The 22103-nt window shown below is 37.4% G+C and overlaps 1 protein-coding gene across 6 annotated transcripts in view; it reads right to left on the minus strand.

The window, feature by feature from the left end:
- Nucleotides 1-2188: 2188 nt before the first annotated feature.
- CCDC91 (coiled-coil domain containing 91) overlaps nucleotides 2189-22103 on the minus strand; it is a gene marked incomplete at both ends in the record, with an annotated part of 199459 nt that continues 179544 nt past the window's right edge. For all 6 annotated transcript variants that reach the window (XM_084255107.1, XM_084255106.1, XM_084255108.1 and 3 more), the window contains one exon: nucleotides 2189-2299. In XM_084255107.1, the coding sequence (XP_084111233.1) occupies nucleotides 2189-2299 (111 nt within the window). The remainder of the gene's footprint in view (nucleotides 2300-22103) is intronic.

Raw genomic sequence — 22103 nt, forward strand, 5'->3', positions numbered from 1 at the left:
GAGCAGGTAAACACCCAGTTCTCCACTGGTAAACAGAGATGGAGCATCTCCTTCACGGGGCTGTTGGGATCACCTGTGCAAACACCTGGCAGCAGATACTTATTTTTGGAAGGAAAAGAATTTTGTACAAATGGACTTTTAATCAGGGTGTTCAAAATGGAGTCACAGTTTGATAGCGGCTTTCTCATTCAAAAAAGCTAACTCCTTTTTCACTTCCAGCCTATCAAAATGGTGCCTTACTCACCTAAACACAATGGCCAGGGAAAACTAAGTAAAAAGAATTAAGGAAATCTTACAGTGGATGAAGTTTTAGATAACAGGGTATTTGACTCCTTCTCTTTGAGATTCTGGGCTTACATTTCAGGGGAAAACTTTCTTCTGCTGTAGCACAATATTTGGTCATACCTCTTAGTGAATACTACCAAGAGAGTCTGTGAGCTTGGGAGAACCGGAGCAAAAACAGAATAGAATTTTGATTTGGAAATCTTTTACTTGAACATCACTGAAGCACATTACTAGCTAATTCTGTCTGGAAGGATTAATGAGTTCAAATAATCAGTTCTGAGCTTAGATTAATCTCAGTTCTCTTGAATGACAGCTCTGAGTCATAGTGCTTTCATATTGCACATGGCAGATGTTCTGAAATTCCCCAAGGGGGATCACTACCGAATCATCTCAATTTACTGCAGTAGGCAGTCTACCTCAACAGCGAAGGAAAAGTCATTCCGTGGTACAAAGGGAAATAGACTGTTGTATTCTCTAGACATGTCCACTGTCTTAGATCTCACTCTCTCTCTGGACCTTAGAATCAATGAACTTCTGTGCTTCATTTTCATCTAAATATCTGAGGAGCTTGTAAAATAGCCCATCACTTTCAATTTAACGACAGTCAAGTGATTTTATATATTTCTACACACATATATATATATAATATTGTGATATTGACTTGTTCCTGAATTAAAAGCTCTTCTCTCTTTACCATGCTGCATTTTCAAGTCAGTGGCCTGTTTGTTTTTATTCTTATTTAAATGTATAAGAGAAAAACTAAGTAGTTACTGACAGTTAAAGATTCTTGGTAAATATAACCTAAATATAAATATTTAGGTGTGAAAGTATGTATTAAAAATATCACACTTGAATATAAAGATTTGAACATAATTTTTTTTTAGAGAATCTGAAGCAAATTTAAAAAAGAAAAATAATCAAATATGTTTTTGGAGTCCTTTTAATAAACTGAGAAATCCAAGAAAAGTACAAAGTCCATGAAAGTAGAAGCATTTCAGAAAACCAAACAAAACATTTGCATGTTTGCATACATTTTAATGACAACATTTTAGTTTCTATGTTAAAAAAAATACATGATTTGTATTATTGGTGCACACTGCTCATGACAAGATACATTCAGTAGTACAAGAAAAAGACTTCATCTCTCCTGTATTTGAACCTGAATTGCTTCCTATAAATGACAAAGTTATAGTCTCTTTCTAGATTAAGCTGACATTATGATTCATAAGAAAAATGATTTTATTGATTCATAGTGGCTCTGAACACAGAAATAGGAAACAAGCATATATCACTTACATTCCCCTTTAATTTAAGTGTACATTAGATCAAAGTTGAATTAACATAATAAGTTCAGTATCTTTGTAACCAGTGAAAATAACAGATCCAACAATAGAGGTTTGGTAATACCAGTATGAGTCTCTACCATGTCAGTGTTCTTTCTGTACCCGTTAGGCAGATAAGCAGGTGATGTTGAAATCCATGCCCTTTCTATCCTCAAATCAAATCCAGGTATGATTACATTCAGGCATGAGAGTCTTGGTGAAGCAAAGAGTATAGATAGTCACACTGCTTTTGCCAAATACAGTATATCAGGCTATCAGAGGCTCTAAAGCTTGTTGAACTTGTACAGTGTGGCAATTTTCAGTGGCTTTTGGGTCACAGCATACTTTCTGTTGCTATTACTACCACTACTAACATAATAGTCAATGCAAAGGAAAAAAACAAAAGAAAATAAATTAATTTCTTGATAGTTCATCTAAATATTGTTTTGGTTTATCCTTGAAGTAAAAATCAATTCTCCAAGATTTGGAAAGAAAACAAAAGCATCTTTATAGTTCACAGCATGTATTTTAGGTCTAATGATTTATCCATTGCCAGTGTGGGTTAGCTTATCATGTTCTCTTTATTCAATGTCAGCCGGTTCCGTAGCTATTAAAGCACTTAACTGTTTCTGAGCACAGGAGAGGAACAGTTCCAAACTGGACAGGCTTCTTTGGCGGATGACTTGATCAAGCTGTTGAATTTTTTTGAGAGCAAGAGAGGAAAAAAGGAGAAAAAAAAAAATATATATATATTTAGTTGAGGGATAAAGAAAATTATGCCATTAAACCCATTAGAAAAACTTTTTCAGGTGATAATTTAGAAAGTCAAGGAAAACTGAATGTAGTAACAATGTAGTCACTGTTTCTGGCTTATCATTTAACATGGCATGATAGTCGTTATAATTTCATAGTTGATGCTGGTATTCAGTTATTGGAGAGATATCATATATTTGATCACGGTGATTCTTGAAAATATAAAATGGTATTAGAATGTTGTTTCTTAGTGAATGTACAGCCCAAATGTCCACAAAAATCATATAAATATTGCAGATGCAAAAACAAAAGAAAAACATACGACAGGGAAACAGCTTAAGTACATCATGCATAGGAGTTTATTGGAACAAAGTCTAAATGAGATAAACAAGTTCTAGAATTTAGAAAAAAATTCTTGAAAGGTGTCTAAGAAATACTTGATGTTGATTTTTTTTGTTGCTTGAAATTTTAAATTACACATTTAGCATTATTATTTTTCATAGAAATATTAATGCGGCACTTTGTGTTTATATTTTATAGATTTATCTTATAACTTATATATACATGATATATATGTATATATACATGATACATATGCATGCATACACACACACACACACACACACACACACACACACACATATAGTCTTTTCTGATAGATCATGAACTCCTAAAAACTGTGCTAGGCTTCTGTTGAATTCCTGAGAGCCCAGGGCCTTGCACACACTGATGTTTACTAGATCACAGGAAATATACATTTGTTAAACATAGTAAGCATTAAGTAAATCATATTTGTTATAGTACCTTATTAGCTAATTAGAAAAATGAGATGTAATAACTATTGCATTCTCTTTTAAAAAATAAAGCCCATACTTCAAGTCAGTATTGAACATTATGATCATAAATTATGAAAAGCACAAGGCATTAAAATCATCAAAATATTTGGTTTAGAATCTTGTCTTTGACACTTAATAGCTGGGAGACCTTGGCTTCCAACAGAATTGTAAAATTTAAGTATTGACAAGATATCCCTTCTTTTTTAAAATTTATTTCATTAAGGTAATACTATTTCTCAACATGGTATATATCTTAGGAGTATTGATTTACACTGTTCAAATGTATATAACCACACCACATCCACCACTAAAGCACCAATAATCCTCACCACTGTTCACTGGGCCCCTCTACCCTTTGCTCCCACCCCCTGCTTTTCTGGTAACCTCAGTTTTGCAGTAAGATTTCAAGGGCTTACTCAGGTTGCCAGTTCCTTTGCTTTATTTCTCTATAGCCCACATATGAGTGAAATAACCAGCATTTGTCTTTCTCTCTCTCTCGCTCTCTTTTTTTAAAGATTTACTTATTTATGCATACAAGAACCGGGGTACAGGCCAGAGGTGTGGGGGGTGAGAGGATTCACCAGAGACAGATTGGGGAGCAGAACAGCAGACTGACTGAAATACACTGCTGAGGGGAGCAGTGGGCGAGACAGGAGAGGTCTGCTGTACCACGTGGGTTGCTTCGCGGCCGGCAGTGATGGAACCGGCACTGCAGAGGCTGCAGACAGCTTCATAGCGCTGTGCTCAACCACCTGCGCCACCAGGGAGGTGCTGTCTTTAGCTTTTCCACTTATTTCACTTAGTATCATTTCCTACAGTTCCATCTATGTTGTCACAAATGGCAAGATTTCATCTGTTTTTATAGCTGCATAGTAGTCCTATGTGTGCATAAATATCTTCTTAATCCACTCATCTGTCCTTTGACACTTAGGCTGCTTCTATAATTTGGCTATTATAAATAGTGCTTCAGTGAACATAGTAGTGACTATCTTTTTGATTTCATGTTTTTATACTCTTTGGACAATACCTAGGAATAATATTGCTGAATCATATGGTAGATCTATTTTTAGTATTTTGAAAAACATCCAAATTGTTCCTACAGAGGCTGGACTAATCTACCTTTTTACCAAGTATCTGAGAGTTCCTTCTCCACACTTTTGCCAATACTTGTTTTGTTGGAACTTAACTGATTTGGTCATCCTGCTAAGTTAGAGATTTTGTTAATTAGGGTTGTATTAATGTTGATAATTAATATAATGAACAAAACATGTATATTTCATACAAAGGGTATTAAATATTATAATTAATATATGTAACATAAATTTGATACATTGTGTTTGAATAGATATACACATTGTTATGTATGTGTATGTATATATGTGTATATGTATATCTATTCAAAAACAATACTTCACTTCTGAGAAGAAAACAATATTTTTAACAGTCCGGTTAAAATAAGCCATATTTGTTTGCAATTGATTTTGGATTTTCTTTACACCAGTATAAGTTCACCATCCTTTATATTATTGTGGTTTTTGGTCACTGGAAAATAAAAGCTGAGGTCCAGAGATGTTTTTGTTTTTCTTTTGCTGTGGCATGAAACACTAAGGGAAACTTTAGTAATATAAGTCATGTGATAAAGAACTTCCTGGAAATTGATTATTGATTACATCAAGAAAAGTTATTCTCTTCGGCCCTAAAGCCCTAAAGTTATTTTTACACAAAGTAAAAATAACTTATCACAACACATTGTCTACAGATGGTAGAACAATGGAGGAACTCAAAGCCAAATAAATTGAATTTCATATTCTATGCCATATTTATGTAAAAGGTGACAAATCCTTTCCATATGCTTCCCTCCACTGTAAAAAGAAAAAAAAGCAAATGATGCAATAATTCTTTTTATAAAATTACACTTATATGATCCACCTATATTAAAAATGACCAAAAAGATGGAAGACTAAAATTTTTAAGCATCCTAAGAATTAATCAGTAAGGAATACATGATATTTGTAAATTTCACAGCAAAAGATCGAATTATCCTAGACTCCCTTCAATTACAGCATTCTGGGAATTCTTACAGAAACAGGTCGAGTCTGTTTCAAACAAGCAGTCTGTTACAGTGTAAACCCTAGGTGGCTAGACAAGGGTCTGTCTTGCTAACTCCTGTGTCCCAACATCTCGAAGAGGTCTGGCACCCATTTCTTCTTTTAAACAGTTGCTTGTTTTCCATATATAGTTATATGTTAGTACAAAAGAATATTTTATTTAATAATTATTCTATTGATAGTCTTCTGTTATTACAATTAATGCTGGAATGCACATCGGTCAGCACATTGTTCTGTATACCTGTGCTAGTATATCTTGCTGCGCCACTGGGGAGGCCCTAATACAGCAAATTTTAAAAGGAAGTCATGATACTACAGATAGTCTAATGCCCCTTTCTCATAAAGTGCAAAAACTAAGCAAAAATCAACAAAAGTATATTTTGAGTTACATCAAATGGGCAGTAAAACATTTTTCTCTTTTTTTAAAGATTTATTTATTTATGCATACAAGATTTGGGGTGAAGGCCAGAGATGAGGGGTGAGGATTCACCAGAGACAGAGCGGGGAACAGAACAGGCAGACTGACTGAAATACACTGCTGAGGGGACCAGCGGGTGAGTCAGGAGAGATCTGCTACGCCATGTGGGTCACCTCCCTGGCCAGGGATTGAACTAATGCTGCAGTGGCTGTGGATAGCTTCATAGTGTTGCATCTTAACCCCTTGCGCCACCAGGAGATTTATTTTTAAGGTAAGGAAATTATGCAGCCAAAATGGAGGATAATTATGTTTAGTTAGGTAAACACCTAGATACACCTTCATCTTGGAGGGGGCATCATGGCTGTTTGTGTTACTAGTATGCATTGTAACTTCTGTAGAGGTGTCATGCATTAGCTTCAGACCTCAGTCATTTACAAGCCCCACACATTACTAATTAGAAACAAACTTGACTTACTAGCTTCGAATTTATGGACTCAAGGTAAAGGAGAAAGTGTATCTTTTGGGGATGTGCAGCATAAACTCACAGTGTGTCACCAGCATTTGACCTGTGATTGTTGCTTGGTGGCAATAATGACTGGGCTGTGCATCAGAAGCAGCCATAATCTATTTTCATTTTTTATTTATTTTTTAAAGATTTATTTATGCATCAAGAACTTGGGTACAGGCCAGAGGTGCAGAGGGCGAGAGGATTTACCAGAGACAGAGTGGAGGACAGAACTGACTGAAATACACTGCTGAGGGGTGCAGCCTGTGAGTCAGGAGAGGTCTACTGAGCCATGAGGGCCACCTCCCTGGCCTGGGATTGAACTTGTGCTATAGTGGCTGTGGACAGTGTCTTAACCCCTTGCGCCACCAGGGAGGCCCAGCAGTACTATTTTTCTAAATGAGGATACATCTCAAGGCAGAAGAGTGACAATTTTCGTCTGGACACCCCAAGCACTTCTCTCCTCTTTCTGTGTGCAGTCACTGTGGAATGGGAGACCATGAGGTGATGGACACACTGCCAGGCTCCCTTCACAGCATTCAGCACACCTCCTCGGGCCTTCCAAAGGCCCCACTAAATAAATACAACTGCACACTCCAGGGTGCAGCCAGGGACACCGGCACAGCATGGAGGACGCTACACAGGGCCATCAAAGACCTGGGCTTTGTAGCTCCTCCCTGAACATTTGGGACCTTTCTCATAGAAAGACGTTGAATTCCTCTTTCTGAAACATGTACATCAAACTAATGTTCTTGGCAAATTCCTGAATTTCAACAGTTTCTGTTTTATTAGGCATGACCTTATTATCCTTTATTGAGGCAAGAGGAATTCTGGCAGAAAACTCTACTCCTCCTGCTCCTGGAAGAGCGGGGCGGCTTATTGTTTGCGGCTTTTGTTTCAAAGTGAATCAAATGTTAGTGTGCTGTGACTTAGGCTGACAGTATTATGTCCAGAGTGCAGTAGTGGCAAACTGTTTGGGATGTGGGGTTTGCCATCTCCTCTTAAGAGTTTTCCCTTCTATTTGCTTTGATTCCCCTTCCATTTTCTGTTGCTTCGGCTGCTAGTCAGCTTTTTACAGATTCCTGAAGAAAAAAAACCTGGAAATTCTAAGGCGTCTGAAATAGACACCTGGGCTTTCTATTCCTCTCTGCCCCCCAATTCTTTGTCATCTCTTCAGTTTGCTGGATTATTGCTGAGAATCATTTAGAAATCATTCTACTTTGTAAAAGTCGATCTTAATAAGGTAAGAGGGGAGAAGATATGTTTAGATTTATCTTTCCTTAGTGTCTCACACCATAGCAAAAGAAACACAAAAGCATCTCTGGACCTTAGCTGTTATTTTCCAGTGACCACATACACAATAATACAAAGGATGGTGAACTTACACTGGTTTAAAGAAGAAAATCCAAAGTCAATTACAAACAGATATGGCTTATTTTAATAGACCATATTAAAACAAGTAAAATAAGCAAATAGTTAAAATAAGTAAAGTTTTAGAAAACCAGAAGTGATGTATTGTTTTTGAATATATAGACATATACATATAACAATGTTATACAATACATCAAATATATGTCTTACATATAATAATTATAATAATAAATATTTAATACCCTTAGTAGTAATTTCTTCAATACCTTTAGGCTCCTCCCAGTAACATATGTCAAGAAATGTGAAAATACTAGGTGTGCCTTGATCAATGTGCCTTTCCCACCTACCCTCCCCTATATTTCAAACATATGCTTAAAAATTGATCTAATTTTTCAGTAAAGCTAGAAAGGGTATTTAGCAAGTACACTGATGGGAAATGACTCATACACAAATGGTATTAGTTTAGTAATGATGTTTTTTGGGTTCAGTTTTCATTCACTAACACGTTGTTTCATGGGCAGTGAAGAAAGGTCAAGAATGTGCTGCAACTATAATAACCAGGCACATTTTCCAGTTAACATCATGCTGTTGGGTAAGAAGGGTTGTTTGCCTTCTGATAAGAAATGAAATGATTACTTAGTCTCTGATTTGTTTACTGCTACCTCGATAACATTTTTTCGTGGATTGGAATGCCTCTTTTCTGACTGTTATATGCCCCCCACAAATCCTCAACTGCCTTTCCATGTCCATGTTTGAGATTGAGCTGTGCTTAAACCAAGTCATTTAATCAATGAGCCAATCAGTGATGAGGAAAAAAGTCAAGACTGCCCAGTATTTGAACCTTACCACTCTCAGTCCTGGGCAAAAAAAAAAAAAAAAAAAAAAAAAAAGGAAAAAAAAGAAAAGAAAAGATACAATAGTGTCCTTGTTCTTAAGAGACTAGAGACAAACAGGAAATAAGTACAGATGTTGACATACATAGTCAAGACTGAGTCGAGTCGAGTGAAGACCATAGTGGAGAGTGAGCAGATTAGCAGACAGACAGACATACTGTTTGGAAACATGGAGGAAGGAGGCTTGAAAAAATCTGCTTAGGAGTGCTAGATCCATTCGTTCATTTGCCTGTGTAGTCAGTGTTATTTAGCACCTACTATGTGCCAGGCATTCTTTAGGCACTAGAAATGTTACGGTGAGTAAGTCAGTTCTCTGCTCTTACTATATTTTAGTCTGAGGAGACAAAGGTGGAGACCAATGCTTTGAAAAAATAACAAAATAGCCTAAAGGATTAGATAAGGGGAGATCTTTTGGGTGTGATAATTGGAGATGACCACCTGGAGAAGGTATAGTTAAGAGACTAGGAAGAATGAGGAGTGGGGGGGAAGGAACCATGCAAACATTTTGGTAAAGAGAACTTCAAGGCAGGTGAAACAGCAAGGGAAGAGTTCAAAATGAGGGTTCGGACTTGGTTGGACAAGAGGACTGGCCATAAGGAGTCGGGGAGAAAAGAAGGGGAGAGCATCAGAGAAGTAGGTGGTGGTTGGAGGGAAAGGTATGTCCTGGGAAGAGATGCTGGAGAGTTTTGAGCAAGAGTGTGACATGCTCTGTGCTCGCAAAATACCAGGCTGACTTCTGTAGGGACAGCAGACTGGTGGTGGGAGGGGGCGGGAGACAAGAAGAAAATCCATTAGGACAGTTGGAGTCAGTTAGAATGCAGTGGAGGCTTAGCAGCAGGTCAGGCTTGGGAATATTTTAAACAAGGACCAACTTGAGCTGCTGATGGGCCAGAAGTGTGGATGCAAAGGAAGGAGAAACATAAGGTGATTCTTAGAATCACTGATGGTGTCTTACTGAGATGCAATGGATTGGATCTGAAGGGAGTTGACCAGAGGAAAATGGGAGTATGTTTGGTTTCTCTGCTCCAATCAGATATATCAGAGATGTTGGATATGAGTCTGAAATTCAGGGGGGAGGTCAGGACTACAAATAAACAAGATACACATATATAAGACACAAACTTGGAAATCATCGGCATATAGAAAGCATAGTTGAGTCACCCAGAAAAGGAATAAGAGAAAGCTGCAAAGCTGTGTTGAGGGGCGCTCTCTACCGCATGATCTGGCAAGGAGTGCTGCATGGGAGGTGTGCCAGGTAATGGCTCTGGCCCCTGAAATACCTATTCAGGTCTTACCCCTGCACCTGTAAATGTGACCTTATCTGGTCACGTTAAGATATAATTAAGATGTAACATACAGATGCTGGGGGAGAGGCAGGGATGAACAGGAGAGCCCCTTGCTCTAGACTTTCTAACCTCTAGAAATGGGAGAGAAAACATTTTGTTGCTTAAAGCCACCCAATTGGTAGAACTTTTTTATAGCCGCCCTGGGAAACTTCTCAATGATTTTTCCAGATCCTTGAGGTTTTTACAAAGGAGAGAATTGTTTTTCACCACGTGCTCTACAAGACACCATTTCTAGTGTCTGTTTAAAAATAAGTAAAAGGCTTTTTTAGTAAAGGGAGCTGGGGAAATGCTGGGTGCTAAAAAGACTATTTTCCATAGAAAAAAATCTTAGAGCTTGTGAGTTGCCAGAATGGTTCAAGTCTAGGTTACATTTCTTCAACTTTTCACACCTTGGAGTCGAGCAGACGTGTGTGTGTACATGTGTGTAAAGAATATTTTGGAAAATACTTCACAAACAGCTTATCTTGAGAAATCCTCTAGACTCAAAGAGGGAGAAAATGACATTGATTATTTTTGCCCTCGATGATAAGTAACCATGAACTTTTAATGGTAAGTGAGGCTGAATCTGCTTAGTCTAACATCCACACCTGACGGCATGTAAAGCTGACACTCTCAGTGACTAGGATTTCACCAGGCTGACATACCTTCTGACACTTAAAAACACATCTTTTTAAAAATGCATTGACCTTAAGAACACTGCTGTGTATTTCAAGTCAATCCTATAGCCTCACTGACTTTTGGACAATGTAGAGACGGGATTCTCCTCTAGGGGGTTAGTGACAAGGCCAGAGAGTGCTGGGAACTATCTGTGGGATGCTGTGACTACCCTTCATCTTGATGTGGACCTGAAGGAAGTAGACTATAGATGGATTTTAAAACTTCAAATGCAAATGTAATTGTAAGGCCTGGTTTGTTTTATGAAGTCATCACATTATGAGTTGAAACTTGAAGGTCAAGTTATTCTTGAGTGGTGACTGTTTTCATTGTGACACTTAAACATTTTTTGTTGTAAATATCACCATCCTTAACTTTCTCCTGTCTCTGCACATTCTGCCTCTCCTCACTTCAGCCCAGGAAAACAGACTTATCTCTGATATTGCTGGTTGTGCTAACAGAGGTTCTATAGTATATTTTTCATTAGTACGGTAACCAGGAACAGTCTCTCTTTTACAATAGACTTTTCTTTCTATTTTCAGGTAAGTAAATTTGATTGCAAGAGGGATATGTTGTATACAAAGCTGAAGTTTAGACACAAAATCCCCTCCCTGGGAACACAACTGTGTCATTATCGTAACTTAGAAATGGCATCAGGATAATAAGGTTACATAAAACACATAGACTGAAAACTTCTGACTCTAGAAGATTCAGCATAGTCAGGGCTGTGGCTTGAATCAAGGCAGCGCTCACCTTAACCTTGAACTTCAGAAAGTGTGTGCCTGACCCCTTTACCAGAACATTCATAGGCCATCACTCAACATTCCCCGAACACTTGCAATCTGAAGTTCACATCTCCTTTATTTTCCGAGAATGCTTTTTAACTTGAAAGTATATTTCAAGTCTGTGTGACTATTTATATAGTTAAAAACTGTCAACATATAAAGAAGTTGTGTAACTTTCTAGCATGCACGAGATGAATTACAGATGATCTTTCCGAGTAAATAAGAAGCGGGCGTAAGAGACAAACTCTGCTGGTCACAAGTAAAAGACTGCCTTTATTTTCTTTTCCTTTTTTCATTTGAAGATGTCTTAGGGTAAGTTATTGCTCTGTTTTTGAGCCATCTAAAGGAACAGTTCTGCATATTTGGGCAGTTCTGCCTTTTTATCCCACACTACCATAGAAGCCACTGGGAAATGAGAATACTCATTATTGCCCTTCACTGAATCATCCGGGCAGAGTAAACCAGTGTGTATTCCAGGCTCTGATGTGCAGACACGCTACCCTGGAAAACAGTCTTCCTCCTCCTAACAAGTCAAACAACAGCAGTTGACTAGAAAAGGAGATGCTGCCATAGGGAGGGAAGATTTCACTGCCACTTGCCAGACCGGGCACTGCACAGTATAAGCATCGCTAGTAAGGTTAGTGAGTTTGAAATGAATTCTGATCATTACTCTTTTACTCCTAATTATGACAAATTCCAAGGAAAAGCCAAACATTTAAAAAAAAATTTTCTAAATAAAAAAACAACAACACTCCAGATGTTTAGGTAAATTTAAATACACACACACACACACATACACACACACTTTTACTGTAGTGGCACAGAAATCGTATCTTAGGGCCCTGGTCCTTAAGTTTCTGTTTAGCTAGTAATAAGTTCTGTGTCCTACTTTATAGAGCACAATAGCAAATAAAGAATTTATCTCAAATACCAGCTAGATTGATTCTGGCAAGGCAGACTAACTGAGTTTTGTACAACATTCCACATAATGTTTTAAATATAATTTGTTGCATGCTTCCAAACCATGAACAACCTTTTTCTACATTGTTTTTTCAAGATCTTGGTTAGTGTAAATATTGTAATGTATAGAATGGCCTTTTCTTAAGTTAAATGAATGTAAAAATCCCAAACAAATACTGTTAAGTAACAAATTGTTCAAGTAACAAACACAAACTTTTTTATACTTTTCAGCTGAACTTTTAAATTTTTAGCAATTATTTTGTGTCAATCCTAGAAACATTATCTGCCAGTTTACCTAGCTCCTCTTTTATTTTGACCCTCAACAATCTATATTTCATCTTATTTTGAAGTAGAAAGAATCACATGACTTTAGGTTCTTGTCTTCCTTTGCTATCTTAAAATTCTCAAATGACTGATATACTTTGCCTTATATGTTTCAATCTACGAAAACTAGCCAGGGTCTGTCCACAAGGTTTATTAAGTGCTCCTGTGCACATCTGTTGAAACTGACTGGCAGCGTGTGCTGAATAACCTGTAATGCAGGAGGAAGTCCAATCGCTCCTTGTTTCCACAGTAGTGGTACAGCTTCTAGGCTGGCAGTGCTCATGACCTGCTCTGTACAGGCAACACCCTGTGCACTGTAATATCTGTTACTTTGTAAAAAGTCACCCAAACCCAATGGTTTAAAACATACAGAGACAAAACCCAAGTATTTATATCATAGATTCTGTGAGTCAAGAAACTGGGTGCCTCTGGCTCTTGGTGTCTACCGAGTTTCCAACCAAGATGTGGTCTGGGGCCACAGTGACCTCAAAGTTGAACAGGGACAGGGTCTCCTTCCAGCTCATGTGTGGATGTTCCTTTTCAGCTGATGCTGAAGGTGGCAGCTGACTTCCCCCAGAGCAAGCAATTCAAGAGAGCATGAGAGAAAGCCCGAGAGCACCCAGAACATGAGTGAACGTAAGGCAGAAGACACAATCTTTTAATAACCTGACTTTACTGGGTCCGGCCCAAACTCAAGGGAAGGAGACTGCATAGGGTGGGGCATCCTGGGAAGCATGGAGTTGGTAGGATCACATTTCTGTTCCTTTGCATTGCTGATTTGAGGTCACTGGGGCCTTGAGAGGTTATGACTTGCCCGTGGCAGGGACAGGCTTCAGATACAGGCATGTGTGGTACCAGATCCGTTCTCTGAACCGCAGTAGTATGCTCCTTTTCAGATACAGACTTTGGTTATGGCTGGGGGCCTTGGCAAGGTATCTGTTCTGTTATAATAAGTAGGGGGTTCTTGCATTGCATGTACTAGGACAAAAAGCTGTCAAGATGCCAAAAAGCCCTGTAGATGCAGTGACTGAAACATGTAATTATCTCCTCTTCCTAAACAGTGCATTCGGGAAGGTTTCTACAATATTACCATACAAATGGCTCCCTGAAAATGCAACAGAATCATTTAAAGAAAAACTGGTATATTCAATGTATCATATTAAAGCAAAACTGTAGCCTCCACACCAATATATAAAACCACAGCCCACATGCTCCTGGGGTGGTAATGAAAGGGAAGGCAGTCATACAGGTTGTGTCCACACAACCAGGCTGGCCCTGGGATGCCTTTGAGGCATCTTTTCTCACTCACCGTCATGCTTCTACCACCACTGCAACAGGCCAGCACACAGTGCACGCTGCCCACACCTGCAAGCCAGGCCTGATTCCCATTAGGAGATCCTCAGTTTCCAAAATTGAGCCAATGGAACAAAGCATCATTGAATCAGATGGAGCAGACTTTTTTCTCTTTTTAAATAATACTGCTCTTCCTCGTCATTCAGGATTGTATGGTGTGTACTTGATTACTGATGTCTTAAAGAAAACCAATACCAGCTGCATGGCACATTTTAAAAGATTTATCCTACTGAGGCACCCAAGTGGGAGAACTCTGTCAGTTCTCTTAAAATCCCTTGCAGCCTCCTGCTGGATCTAGGAATAGAAGAAAACCCTAAACATCTTTCTTTTTGTAAAGAAGAAAAGGAGGTTTGCTTTCCACTAAGAAAGCTAAACTGGGATATTATTGCCTAAAAATGGCAATGGCACCTGCTCAAATAGAGATGCTGAAAAATAATTAACATTACCAGACAGAGCGACAGGAGTGAAGGATCCCAGCAAAGCCTGCTAGTTGCCTCCAATAGCCACTTTTTTCTTCCTTACCAAGAAAGTTCTACTTTAGTTCTAGGAATGATGTCAACGTCCTCAAGTGACCATGCCCAAGGCTCCCCACGAGGGCAGCTCAGTGGGAGATGTGGGGCAGGGTCGCCAGAGAGCTCTGTCCAAGTGAGGCAGACACCTCTCCCAGGTTTTTCTCCCATTTTTGCTTTTTCCCTTTTCTCCATCACCAGTTTTTCTGTAACTCCAGTTACAGTTTCTGTGCCAGCTCTAAACTGCTTACCTGTGGGGTTGCTTATGTTATTGTTATTTCTAGTTTCTGTCACTGGGAGGAAAATACAAATCCCAGTGATAAAGGTATCAACTTTACACTATGTGAGTCTACCTGTGACAACAGAAACAGAAATTTACTTCTGGAAAAGCTCAAAATGTCAAGTGAATGAGACTGAAATTTCCAGTCAGCTTAAGAGAATAAGAATAACAAAAATAAAATAATCAGTAACAATCAGGTTATGCCAATCACCGGAACATGTGTGTGTGCAAATTGTATTGACATTTGCCTCTTTCCCCCTCTTTTCTCTGCTACAGGGAGTATTTGCAAACACAAACTGGAACAATTAAAAAGAAAAACACACCCAAAATGTTTTTAAAAATATATAATGGGATGGATTTAAAACTATACCAATATAACTTTGCCTAACCAATCAACTTATCTGCAAAGAAATACAAAGTTACCAATCAATTTAAAATTATGCCTATTTTGGATAAAATATGGTAGTTTTCCCCATAGGAAACCCTGAACTAATTCTGCAGATTAAGTCTGATAATAGGACCACATAAACTGTGTAAATGACAGTTTTACTGTCATTATTTGATGCTCATTTTCTATCCATCATGATTCTTAACAGAACATAAATTATTTAAGCTGCCACAAATCATTTCTGGAAAAAGGTATTTAAACTACTGCATACCTCAAGACTGTAGCTAGAACCAGTGACACTCTAAACCTTCCTGTCAGGAGGCCACTTCAACAATGAAACACTAGCAGTAAAAACTAAAACTGAGGGGCAATGTTGTGAGCACTTTCCTGTGGTGACCCATGTAAATTCTGACAACCTCTGAAGTGAGAACTATTTTTTCTTCATTTTACACATGAACAAATGCAGCCTGAGTGCTTGCCTAAATTTATGCATCTGATAAACAGAAGCTCAGTTTTAATCTAGGAAATCTGTTATTAAAAACCTCATGCTCCTAAATCGTGCACTCCTCTAGGATAAAAGGTATCCCTATATGATGCGGCCGTGTTTTTGTAAAAAGGCTTCTCAATAAAATTAAACAATTCAGTAATAGTCAACAAACAAAACCAAGAAAAAGCCAGCAGTATTCCTCTCCCTTTCAAAAAAAATCTGCAGGGAATTTGTAAGCCAGATTTGGTGACATTTGGGTAGAAACTTCATTAATTGATGGTTCATAGCCTGGAGACATTGTTAAACTGGTAGGAAAGCTCTTATATAACTTTTGTTTCTATTTTAGTTGTTTACTTTTCTTGTCAGCTAACACTGAAGTACTCTACTTGCTTCTTATGCATCCAAAATAAGCAAAGGTTTGTAAACTAAAATTCTTACAGAAATAGCTATCTCAGTTGACAAAAAATCCCATTTCTCACCTATATTCGTAGATCAGAAAAGCTCAGAAGAAAATCTAACAAGGCTACTTAAAATGAATTGTACGGGGACTATAACCAAGATGAAAATGCATACACTGTGCAAAAATGAAAAATGATGTAAAATATGTATAAAACTAAAAATAAATAAATAATTAAATTAAAAAATGTTAAGCAGTCTTTTATCAAGCATCATTACTAATGCATTGGAAGTGGGAAGTAAGATTAATGAAGGTAGGGAGAGACATTTCTTAAAAAGAAGAAAGTCATTCATAAGTACACAGGGCAGTTGAGATGCCCTTAAAATACCATATAAAGTAGCAACTCAGCCCGAGACCTGTTCTCTGTGGCATAGTGTATGACTACAGGACCTGATTAATCAAGGCATTGCAGCCAGTCATCGAAACCTTTCCTTCTCATGTCTTAATATAAACAAATGACATTATCCACAGGAATGGAAGGATCAAGTAATCTAAATGGTGTGTGGTAAATCAAATGCAGACTATTATATAGAAATTTCATGGGTATGACCTATTCAAATGATTTGCCACCTCATTTACTATATAGGTATCACTACACTTGGATGAAAAATGTAGCTTTGCTGACATGTATCCAGGTTTCTCTAAGTAAAAGACACTGTGAAATTTAAGTCTTCAGGAAATACCAAGATAGTGATGCTGAATGTAACTGTATACGTTAAAAATCTGTTAAAAGTAAACATGCCAAACTAAAAATCGAATCATATTTTCTAAACACTTGAAGGTTCTCCCTACTTTTCTGAGAAAAGCTGGTAATCCAAAGCCATATGGATTCAGGGGATAGAAGTAGAGAGAATAATACTTCCCTAACTTACTCTATGAGGCATATATATCTATATCTATATTTATATATATATGTATGCGCACACATATATTTAAAAACATATAATTATATATAATATTTACACATAAATATGTATAAAATACAAAACTCAAAGACAGTAGAATACTGCAGACCATGATCTCAAAGGAACATATATGTAAAAATTCCTCAACAAAATGTTAACAAATTGAAACCAAAAAAGTATAAAAATAATTATACAGAATGACCAAATGCAATTTATCTTGGGGGTTTACACCTGGCTCAACAAACAAAAATCAATTAATGTTTATTAACATAGCACGCTAAAGCAAAATCAAGATTGTATCAATAGAAAAAAGAAACCCACAAAACCCAGCACTCAATATATGATTAAAACTCTCAGCAAACTAGAATAAAGGGGAACTTTCTCGGACTGATCAAGACTTGACACAAAAAATCTGGAGCTAAGATCAGATATAGATTGGCAAACTAAAAGATTCCCCACTAAAATAAGGTAGATACAAGACTGTCCTTTCAGCCATTCCTTTTCCACATTATACTAGATGTCCTTGCTAATCTAATACAATAGAAAAGAAAAGGAAGTAAAGGGTAGATATACAATTGGGAAAGAAAACAGAAAAGTACCTCTGCTTTATGATAAAGATGCCATGATAAAAACTATGTAGAAAATCTGAGAAATTGACAAATTCCTGGGACTAATAAGCAAGTTAAGGTTGCAGGGTATAGGTAATATACAAAAGTCAGTTTCTTTCCTGTGTACCAACAGTGAACAAGTAGAAACTGAAATTGAAAACACAATGCCAGTTAGAGTAACACCCCCCAGATTAATGCTTAGTTATAAATCAAATAAATATGGATATTCTTACCTATCTGAGGGAAACTGAAACTCTCAACAAAACTTGGAAGCAACAAGATGTCTTTCAGCAGGTAATTGGATACATAGACTGTGATCCATCTCCACAGTGGAACAGATTAGTATCCAAAAGAAATAAACTATAAAACCATGAATAGATGCATATTAGTAAGTGAAAGAACCTTATCTACAGAGGCAACACAGGATACGATTCCAACTACATGCCATTCTAGAAAAGGTAAAACTGTGAGACAGTAACAAGATCACTGAAACACCGGTGAATGTAGTGGTTGCTGGTGCACACACACCTTGTCACAAAAATTAGTGTGAAGTATTGATATCAGGAAGACAGCTTGCCTTCACTTCCTCAAGTTAATATTTTCAAAGAGAGTCTCAACAGCAGAATGTTACATAAGCACCAAGTAAATTATGACCATCACTCACTCTTATTTTACAGAAGAGGAAATTAAAGCATCAAAAATTCTATATTTTAGAGTTGCAGTAAAGTCATATTAGAACATGTAAGTTCCTGGCTCCAGAGTTTAAACTCGTGCTGTCATACTGAATTAGTGTACAAGGCTTTATGACAGAAGATGAAGATTTAATGAAAATAATATTTATGGGGAGGTTATCTTTTTAAATAAACTTTAGTATTTGTGTAGGAAGAATGAATAATACTGTAAAAGACTGTTCAAAGACTAAAATATATAAAAGTACAGGAAAGAGTGAACAAAAACATTTGATTAGAAAATTACTCCAAAATGTGCATATGTGATAAAGACTATAAAGTACTGCTGTTGTCCAAATCAAACAGTGAAGCTATTTGAAGGAAAGGCTAAGGAAACACCTTTCAAGTAAAGTCTGAAAAAAAATTGCAGCAAAACATTTCAAAATCTGGTTCTCATTACTCTGCTATTTAATCCAAAAAGAAGGCAAGGGGGAGGAGGAGCACAATAAATAAATAATAAGGATCCTTTTTGTGGCTTATTTTCTGTATTCTGAGTTCTTATAAAGGGAACCACACAAGTTTTAAAACATACATCTCAAAATAATCTTTGGCAATGCAAAAAAGGTAGACTTGAGAAACATTTATCAGAATCAAAATAGCAAAACATAGTTATCAATAACAAATACTTTCACTATGACTTTCTGGAAAATTAACTTAATCACAAGTTTCTCAATAAATGGATAAAACCACACAAAAATTAATCTGGAAGAAAATATTTCAGAGATAGTGTCTATTTTATTGGCAAGAAAATTATTGGTAGAAAATGAAATGCGCAAGTTTAATGTAAAAAAAGGACTGATTTGGAAATTTGCTTCTAATTAAGATATAGGTGCAATCCTTCAAGTCTTAAAAAACAGAAAAGGAACTCAATGAAATATTTTGAAATATAATTATGCTATAATTAATAGCAAGTAACTTGATTAAAATTTATGTAGACATTTTTTGCTGATAAACTAAGCACATTATATATTTAAGCAATGCACTGATATAACCCCCAGGTCAAATATAGCATAGGGGCTACCATAACTAATCAATAGTGTCTAAATATGACAAGCTTTAGGGAACAATACTTAGATCTCTTTGGTCAGTATTTAATAGTTAATTGAATGAATGAATGTACTGACCCACACCAACATTATTTCTCTGAACCTGCCCATGCCAATGACTCCCATTTTCTTAATGACCAATAAAGGACGTCAGGGTACAATGCGCCACACAAAATAGAACCCACAACACATCAGCGCGTTCCAAATTCATGACACTGTTGTCAAGTTGGTGTATTTTGGTATTTTGATCTTGTAGTTCCCCTTACACATCACTAAGTTACAATTAAAATTTATTACGTTACATAGTCACAAAGGATGACATTTCCAGTGTATGGTTGACTACATACATATATCCTATACTGAACAATTAATTTTTTTCATTACATTTTATATATATACCCACCACTTATTTAATGAACAAACTTTTTATTTTTCTATTTATTTTTAAAGATTTATTTATTTATACAAGCACTGGGTATAGTCAGAAGCGCGGGAGGGTGAGAGAATTCACCGGAACCAGAGCGGGGAGCAGAGCAGGCAGAAGGACCGAGGTACACTGCTGAAGGGAGCAGCGGGCGGCAGGAGAGGTCTGCGCACCATGTGGGACCCTCCTCCGGAGGCCGGGGAGCAGTCGGGGATCGAACAGGCGCTGCAGAGGCTGCGGGCAGCTTCACAACCCAGCGCTCAACCGCTGTGCCACTGGGGAGGCCCCCTGAACAAACTTTTAAAATAGAAAATTTTACATTGATAATTCTCACTCCTCAAACATTTATATTCATCCATTATTTCCTCCCATTTTTATCCTAGTAATATGTCTTATGTTTAAAATTTATACTGATCATTCTCTTATTTCTCTGAAGTGTATATATTTTTAAAAATTTAAAAACTACTATGATCATAAATCCACTGATCCCTTCTTGAGATTAAATTATAACTTTAGAATTTCCTTCAAGGTGAGGTCATCAGATATTACATTAAATAAGGGGTCTCCATGGTAAGTCCACATTTGACTAGATGCTTCAGCAGCATTTGATAGACGCCTACCTCCATCTTAGTCAGTCTTTCCACTTTCCCCTGGGCCACCACCTTTCTGATGTCATTTCCTAACAGTCTGGCCATTTTGCTCAAGGCAGCCTGTCTTCTTGCTCTTGCTCAAATAGAACCATGCCCTCTCCCACATCAAGCCTTTGCACTGGGTATTCTCTCTCTTTCTTCTCAAAGCTGCAGGACTGGATCAGTCTCAGCCCCACTAAAATGTAAATTCACTCAGGAACTCTAGGAAAATGGGAAATCTGATTAGCTCCAAGGTCAGAGCAGTCTGGGTCATACAGAGAATGGCTAAAGGCTTGCTGAATTTACTGAATAAAGAAAAATAGAACAGATCATTACTACATTTATTTTAGCAATTCTGTAATTTTCAAAATTTTCTGGAGTAAAGCTGTATCACTGCCTTCAAAAATAATGAGTAGCAAAGATTTTAAATGATATAAAGAAACTACAAATTATTTTATAAAGTACTCAGTATACTAGTACAGCAGTCTTTAATTTTACATTGTCTCTTAATACATATCACGGAATAGAAGTTTGCATCAGTAAATAAAGGACAGCAGATGGCCTTTATATGGCACATGAATAGAATCAGCACAAATGGGATAAACAAATTAGTAACAATAATTAATTGATTTGAAAATTGTATACATTTTGAAATTTTTCACAAAACAAGATAGATTAAAAATCTGTCAAGTTTCTTCATTTCCATCATGGAAAATTACCATTACTAACAATCAGTTTCTATATGCTGTGACAGCTATTTAATGCTGTGAGTAAGTGGTCCAGTCTAATTTCTTTATGGCTTTGCCAATCTTTCTTCTGAAAGGGGGATTCATTAATGACATGTTGAAATCTTTGTGTAAAGACAACAGGATGGATTGCTCCATAGTCTGGATAACATTCCAAGTTCTGAAACAGCCTGGAATCTGGAGGAGGGCTGAGCAGAGCCTGAGGAAACTTCTGAGGGGTCTCTGGAGGCAGAAGCTCTGCTTAATGTGACAGCTTTTCCTAACCAGCCCTCTGTCAGTCCTGACTGTTCATTTCAAACAAAATATTAGTTAATGTGCTTTTCAAAAAATACTCCATGGAGATTTAAATTATTTCTTGGAAAGAATCTTGCTTTTGTCTGCCAGCACTTCCTCTTCATCTCACAGTGGAGAAGTGGCCCTGGACAAGGTCAGATGGCTGCCAAACAAATGACCCCCAAACTCAGTGCTGCAGAACAACCCTTAGGAATTTCATGAATTCTGTGGTTAGGAATTTGAATTTGATGCAGCTGATCTCTACCCTACATGTATGGAACCTTGTCTGGAAGACACAAAGGCTAGGAGGTCACAACACCTGGAAGCCCTTTTGCTCTTATGTTTGGGGGTGAATGCCAGCTGGAGGCTGGGGCCTCCCCATATGGTTCCCTCACAGAGGTTAGTTTGACCTTCTTCCCAGAGTGTGACTCAGTCTCATGAGTGAGCACTGGGAGAGAGAGATGAGGAGGTGGAGTTTTCTGAGATCTGGCCTTGAAGCCAGGCAGTGTCGGCCGTGGAGGTGGCCACCACTTTTTTGAACGTGTCTCCTCACGTCCAGATCACATGGCTGTTGGGGACATTCTGAATAATAAATGTATTCAGTTTCATTTATGTTAAAAGAGGCACTTGGGTCTCTGATTGTAGTCAGGAGTGTGACTTCAGTCTTCATGGGAGACCTCAACATGTAGGAAAATGCAAGCAGGTTGAGA

The sequence above is a fragment of the Talpa europaea genome (genome assembly GCF_964194135.1).
Source record: "Talpa europaea genome assembly, chromosome: 15".
NCBI classification, from domain to species: Eukaryota; Metazoa; Chordata; class Mammalia; order Eulipotyphla; family Talpidae; genus Talpa; species Talpa europaea.